Source organism: Phasianus colchicus, chromosome 24 (assembly GCF_987193195.1).
Source record: "Phasianus colchicus chromosome 24, bPhaCol1.hap1.1, whole genome shotgun sequence".
NCBI lineage: Eukaryota > Metazoa > Chordata > Aves > Galliformes > Phasianidae > Phasianus > Phasianus colchicus.
In genome coordinates, this window is record NC_143459.1 from 5,038,903 (window position 1) to 5,045,910 (window position 7,008).

General features: G+C 52.2%; 1 protein-coding gene across 2 annotated transcripts; it reads left to right on the plus strand.

Annotated features, from left to right (window-relative positions):
- Positions 1 to 247: 247 nt before the first annotated feature.
- Positions 248 to 5,113, plus strand: TRAPPC3 (trafficking protein particle complex subunit 3). Of its 2 annotated transcripts, none has more exons than XM_031594878.2 (5): positions 248 to 399; positions 2,387 to 2,484; positions 2,670 to 2,769; positions 3,002 to 3,184; positions 3,505 to 5,113. In XM_031594878.2, the coding sequence occupies exons 1-5, from the start codon at positions 358 to 360 to the stop codon at positions 3,622 to 3,624; spliced, it is 543 nt and encodes a 180-aa protein (XP_031450738.1). In that variant the 5' UTR covers positions 248 to 357; the 3' UTR covers positions 3,625 to 5,113. The 2 variants fall into 2 exon arrangements, with proteins under 2 accessions (XP_031450738.1, XP_089980018.1); XM_090123892.1 differs by lacking the exon at positions 248 to 399 and adding an exon at positions 921 to 1,284.
- Positions 5,114 to 7,008: the final 1,895 nt, after the last annotated feature.

A 7,008-nucleotide genomic window follows, 5' to 3' on the forward strand; every position in this document is an offset into this window, starting at 1 on the left:
ACGCTCGTTGGGGGCCGGCCTAGCTCCCCGCAGAGTCCCAGTCCCGGCCGCTCCCCCTGGCGGCGCACTCCCCTCAGCTACCCGTCCGCCCCGGCGCCTGCCGGGTGCGGAATCAGCTGACCCGCGCCGCACGACGGGATTTGTAGGCGCCTCGCAGTCACGTGATGCAGGGCATGCCGGGAAGGATGACCCACCCACTGGGCGCATGCGCAGTCAGCGCGCGCGTTGCATTGTGGGGCGCGTAGTTCCGAGTGCGGCGCGCAAAGCGGGCGACGAAGCGACGCGGACTACGAATCCCGTGATGCTTTGCGACGCGGTGCTGGCGGGCGGGCCGGGCGAGGCAGCGGGCCGGGCAGGATGTCGCGCCAGGCCGGCCGCGGCACCGAGAGCAAGAAAATGGTAACGGCGGGGCCCGGCGGGGCCTGCGGGTCCCTGCGCCGCCGGCGGGACCGTCCCGGAGGGCTCCGGCTTCGGGCCGGGGCGGGGGGTGCCGGAGGGGCCGGGCCCGGCGCAGGCCGCAGCCGCTTTGGCGCGGGGTCCTCAGTGCATCGCGCTGCTGAAAGCACAGATAGCGGGGACGTTGAGGAGCTCGCGTTTCGTTCGGTTGCCTGGAAGCGAGGAGGCCGTTAGAAATGTTTTAGGTGCATTCCGGGCGCTGTGGGGCCGGTAGCAGTGGGGGAAAGCTTGGTGTTACACACAGACAGCCGGCACCTCCCGCCTGCCTTCCAGCCTCCAGGCCCCTCCTTACTGAAATCGCTTAAATCCTTATAAATATTGAGCCTTCTCTGCATGTTTGTCAAACCTCCCTGCCGGCAGAGCTAAAGGAGACTTCCGCTTTGTCATTCTTGAGTGCTGTGGGCTTAAGTGAGCTTTATCTCCCCAGGACGAAGGCTGAGCTGTAAGCAAAGCAGAGCAGCACAAAGTCGGTGTCAATTCTTCAGCTCTGAAACGAAGCAAAATCAGCAGGAGCTGCCTGGCTCCTTTCAGACTCTTGCAGTCACTTGGCTGCTTGCTGTTGGCCTCATGAGTTGCAATGACAAGATGGAATTCCCTGTCTCTTCTCACAAACCTGGTTTCTGTTTGTTGAGTGTTGCAGTCTGGGAGTCGCCGCTCCTCCTGTGTGTCTCAGCTTGGTGTGAACTTGTTTGGAATGACGTGTGATCAGTGTTGTCACTTAACTCTGATGTTGTCTCTTTTCCCTTCCTTTTCTGCCTGCCTGCTGCTTTCATTCTGTAGTATTGGTATTTGCCATTCATTTCACCTTCTGCATCTATGCATCTCATGGTAGGTGATAGGCTTTTAATCTGAGATTAGACTTTCTCTAACGTTTCTGATTGCTAAAACCAAAAGCAGAAATGAAAGTTGAATTATGGCTTATTTGCTCCTGTACGCTTGCTTCGGATTCTGTGGATAGCTGAAGCCTGTTGTAGCCTTTGTTTTGCAGCCGTGTAATCACTGATCTGCTTCATGGCTCCCAAGGAAATGTGCTGTGAATCACAGGAGCTGTGGTTATGGCTGTGAAAGGAAACATGGTCCTGTTGTGTCCTCTGCAGATCTGTGCAGAGTGCAAGTAATGCAGCTGCTAGTCCAGCACAGCCAGCAGGAGTGCACAGTGTGTCTGCTGACCTGACCTGGAACACTCCTTGCTCTTCTTCTTCTGGGTCTGAGGAGCTGATTTTAGTGCATAACTTATGTGCTTCTGTAACTTTCCAGGGTTGAGATGAGTATCACTTCTTCTTGGCAGCAGGATGTAGTAGATCTGTGAAAGGACAAGAACGTTTTGTCCTGCTGAAAAGACCAAAAATTAGGTCTGTTCAATGTTGCCAATTTGCAGTGCCTTTCTGAAACAGAGAAGAGGCACAATCTGAGCTTCAGGCCCCTTCACCTCCAAGTCATTGACTGAAATAAATTCACGCCCTTGGCAACTGCATGTTATTGCCTGGAGCTGGTCAGTACCACGTGTGAGATGACCTGGAGGTGTCATTCCAGCTATCTGGGGGTGTCCTCGTTAAGGCAGAGCGATGCTAAATAGCAGCTCACAAGACTTGCTAAAAATGACTGTGGAGTGTGAACAGCTTTCTGGTTTGCCTCTTCAGGTCAGCTCTGGGGCATGCTAATAGCAGTGCTGCTGTGTGGAGAGAGGGAGAGAACAAAAGTGCTTGAGTGCTCTCTTGTTCCAAGCAGAATGAGGATTTCTCTGTCCAAGGAGACTGAAGTTGCCTTGCCAAAATAAGAGCTGAGATCTCCTACTGCACAGCAAATACCTCTGAGATGGCAGCTTTCTGTTCCCCTTCTCCAGGCCACTCGTAGCAGCGCTGGACGTAGATTCAGCAGTGCTGTCAGTTTCCATTTTGGCTTGTGCTAACTCCTTTTTACCTCTACCTAGAACTCAGAGCTCTTCACACTGACGTACGGCGCTCTGGTCACCCAGCTGTGCAAGGACTACGAGAATGATGAAGATGTCAACAAGCAGCTTGACAAAATGTGAGTGGATATGCTGCAGCAGAGACTTGAAGGAGCTCAAGTTTGCAGCAGAAACGAGGCAGACTGAATTTTACTTAGTATTGCTACTCCCCAGATTTATGTTTTTCTTTCTCCACTGTTGTATTTTGTTTTTCTGAAGCCGTGCTCTTTAATCCGTAGCCTGTTCCTCTTCTGTGCTCTCACAGGGGTTACAACATAGGAGTTCGGCTGATAGAAGATTTTCTGGCCCGATCCAATGTTGGAAGATGCCATGATTTCCGTGAAACTGCAGATGTTATTGCAAAGGTAATTGTCAGAGCTCAGCTTCGTTGGGTTGTTACTGCTGCTTGCATTTATTTCAGTGGCACAGCCAGTGCGTGTGCAGGGTTTTATCATGTGCTCTTTCATAGGATTGCAGATGGGATTCTAGTATAAAGAGAGAAAGAATGGTGAAAAATATATTCTGAAAGGTATTTAGTAGATAGCCAATAACAGAGTGTAACTAACATTCTTGTTCATATTCTGTTTGACATAACAGATAGCATTCAAAATGTATCTGGGCATCACTCCAAGCATCACCAACTGGAGTCCTGGAGGTGACGAGTTCTCTCTGATTTTAGAAAATAACCCCTTGGTGGACTTTGTTGAGCTCCCCGACAACCACTCCACTCTCATCTATTCCAACCTGTTGTGTGGAGTGCTGCGAGGTGCCCTGGAAATGGTGAGCCAACGTCTCTCTATCCAGCAGGATATGAATAATCCAGGGATCTGTAGCACTGAGTGATAGGGTTAATTGGACTCTGATCTCTGAAGGGACTCTTGGTTACTCCGTAGGTGTTTTGTTTGTCTAGGCAAGGCACCCGCTTCCACTGAAAGCCAAAATGTAGAAAGGTGTGATCTTGAAAACTAATACTATTACTTCCCCAGAGCTCTGCACTGCACATCATATCCTCAGAGTCCTTAAGCTGGTGCGTCGAGGTCAGGCAGGAAGCTGTTACTATAAAGGAGATAACAGCTCTGCTTTTCTCTTCCATCACTTAGGTTCAGATGGCCGTGGATGTAAAGTTTGTCCAGGACACACTGAAAGGGGACAGCGTCACAGAAATAAGAATGAAGTTCATCAGGCGGATTGAAGACAATCTTCCAGCTGGTGAAGAGTGAATCACAACCCAGTCTCCTTTAAGGCTGGAGGGGACCAGCTGGTGTTGACCATTAGCTTTCATCACAGATCTGTAGGGATCTAGTGCCCCTGTACATTCAGACTGACTCACTGACTGTTTAAGATGTTATTATATTCTTCTACTGTTACTTCCATTTTCTGTAGAGGAACAATTATCTAGTTGCTGTTTGTTTCACAGGTTCATTCTGAAGCTTTTTCATAAGGCGATGTCATTTTCATATTCCCCTGGGAACTCTTTCTACACTCAGTTTCTAACTGTGATGTTTGGTTGTGCAAGAACTACTGCTCAGATTCTAAAAGAGCTCCAGTCTGTCCAAATCTGAATCCAGGTTTTATAACTAGAATTGGAGACTAAGGCATAAGAACCCACCGACTTACTGTTAACTGCTGTCCTTAAAGGGTTGAAATTCACTTGGAGATAAGTGCGTAGCATTTCTGTAGTTGGTACTAGTAAAATGCAGGCTTGACACAAGGGATGGATGCTGCCTGGCACCTTCTTAGGGAAGCTCCTTTCCTCAGAGAGCAGCAGCATCACATAGCACTCAGATTCAGGAGACCCACGTGGTTCTTTCTGCTGTTTCTCCTCACAGCAGCATTGGTGAAAGCAGACCCACCAACACCTTCCTCCAACAGGAGGTTGTGTGTAGTCTCACCATTCCCCTCTCAGAAGGGCAGAGCCAGTAAATTGTATAGGAAAACCACTGAGCATTTTAGATGGGAGAAAGGAACTAGCAGCTCTAACAGCATTGTATTCTGCAGCATGCACAGCCCAGGGGCTGTGTGCTGAGTTCACAGAACCAGAAACTCAAACTAACAACTGGAAGGTATTAAATGCATTTCAGCAAGAATTGCCTGCTCTCCTGTTACGGCATATAAACACTGCACAATGTGGAGGAGGAGGTGGGGGGATATTCTTACACAGATGTTTAGGCTACAGCAGAATTTCCCACGTTACTTGAATTGGCAAGCTATGGCAGCCTGTAACACCTGCTGCTCTGCAGAGCAGAAGCATAAGGTAGCATTATATCACACAAAGCAAGATGATGGAAAATCAGCTTCCTCCACCACCCTGTTCAGGCCGAAAATTCAGTCAGACATTCAATTCTCAAATCACTTTACGTAGCATGAAGGCACAAACCCACAGAGAACTGGGAGCCTGAAGCTCTAACTGCCACAAGAGGGGAGCTAGCAGGCTGGGTACCTTTGTAGGTTTGTGCCTGAGTGTAAGGTGTGAGAGAAAGGTGCAGAGAAGGGCACAGTTCGTGCTGCCAGCTGCTGAGGTTCTCCAGGTGTGTCGGGACAGCTCACCTCATCCCTTTTTGCCCAAGGGAGTCCTTCAGCCAAAGGGTCTGGGTGCCAGGTTCGGGGTGCATAGGTAGGAAAGCTCAGATGTTTCTCATTGTTGCCCATTATAAATCATTTGAAGGCTGCATTTTAAAAGCTATGACATTAAAAGAATCCCGATGTCAACTGGTTTCCCTTTGCTTTTTTCGGGTCAGAGGGGCTGCAGCAGCCTCCCTGCCCGGTGATGGGAGCACAGCAGCAGGAATGTCTGCCTGGTGTGTGAAAGCTGCTGCTGGGAGGGATTGTGGCTGGGGGTGCTGCTGGGGGCAGCGCTGGGAAACCAGACAGTCAATGTTTGCTTGTTTGAGCAGCAGCCCCATGAATACCTATGCATGTACATCAGCAGAGACTGCTGTCAGCCCAGGGCTGCCTTACAGCTAAGAAATGCTATTTGTGATTACTCACAGCAGAGAAAAGCCATCTTAGGAGACTGCTGGGCCCCTTCCCGTACCCTCAGCACAGGCACTGCAGTCAGCCATGCGGTGCTGCGAGTGTGAGCACACAGCACAGGGTGGGATCTTTTCGGGAGCAACGATTTGAGCTCTATGAGTTGTGCAGATGCTCCAATGGAGCATCAGCTCAGCCTCGGGACCAAAGCCCCGCACTCACAGTCAGTGCGAGGACAGAGGGTGACGGCCCCACTTGGGCTCAGGGCAGCAGAGTGGGAGCGGAGCAGCGCAGCGCTGCAGCTCAGAGCTCACGGAGGCTCCATCCCAAGCAGGAGGGCCCGGGGCCGGGCAGCAGAGCCGGCAGAGGGTGCTGAGAGCTCGCCAGCTCCGGCTCCTACCCGACCGCTCGCAGCCCCGGGGGCTGAGGGTGCCCTGCGCTGCTGCCCCTATAGCCGTCCTGCGGGGTCTGCGGCCCCGCCTGGCTGTGCAGACTCGCTGCCTCGCCCCCCAGCTGCCCCCAGGCAGAGGATTTAACCACGGCAGGGGTTGTCCCTGAGCCCCGGTGGCATTGCGTTTCGGGACTGGGCACAGGCAGGCACAGAGCTCAGGGTTTGTGCCGCCTTCGATCCCATCCCAGGGTGGGGGAGAAGGATGGGGAGCAGATGAAAGCTTTGCACTGAGGGGCACCGAACCGTTGGTGCCAGGCGCGGTGCAGCCAGGCACCCTGCCAGCAGCTTCTGCACTGAAGGGGCTTTTCCCCTTGGCTGGAGCTGGCGAGCATCACAGCATCACGTGCTGGCCTGCAGCAAGAAGCAAGGCTTGCAGCCAGCACAGCCCCAAAACACACCCAGCACACCCTAAGGCAACCACTGGCTGTTCCCCACATCCCCTGGGCTGCTCCAGGGCAGAGGAGAGCTCAGCACCCTGCAGCCTCCTCGCTGCTGCTGCAGCCAAGTGGGCTCCGTGTGCACCCAGACGGGGCTGCGTGGCACTGCAGTGCTCACATGGGGTCATCGTTCCTCCATCACTGAGCAGCAGGATGCCAGCACTTCATCCCCACAGTGATCCTGAGAGGGGCAGCTGGGTCAGAACCAACCCAGGCCCTCCGGAAGAACAAAAAGCAAAAGTGGCATTAAGCAAATCAGAACTGTCTATTACCAAGTAGCTCACTGTAGGCAAGGGAGAACATGCAAAAAGCTCTGTTTGAAACCTACTAAATATTACCATGTGCTGTTTATAGGAAACAAATGGGGAAAGGCATGCTGCATCCATAAAAGCCCGAACATGGTTGGAGTTGGACTGAAGCCTTTCCACGGCTCTAGGTTATTGAATACCCTCCGCTTTCATGTGGTGCCAGCCCTGACCCCTGGACACATACCACGAAGGGGAAAGTTGACTTGTGGGAATAATAGACATTCCTAATGAGCAATTTAACCTGGCAGGAAGAGAGGCAGCTTTCGGCTTCTCGTATCTGTGTGATATTCAGGATGACAATGGCAACACGCAGACAGGAGGGGAAGGGGCTGTAGGACCCCAGGCAATGGGTTGCCTCTGCAGGTCCTCATCCTGACCCCACGCCCAGCTCTGGGTGCTGGCAGTTGGATTTGCAGTGTCCAGAGAGAGCAGGAGCTT

Bases quoted from the DNA above. Each gene is read 5' to 3' on its own strand.
- TRAPPC3 (XM_031594878.2), top strand. From the start codon at position 358: ATGTCGCGCCAGGCCGGCCGCGGCACCGAGAGCAAGAAAATG. The intron at 2,485-2,669 runs GTGAGTGGATAT...GTGCTCTCACAG, and splicing joins AACAAGCAGCTTGACAAAAT to GGGTTACAACATAGGAGTTC. The intron at 3,185-3,504 runs GTGAGCCAACGT...TCCATCACTTAG, and splicing joins TGCGAGGTGCCCTGGAAATG to GTTCAGATGGCCGTGGATGT.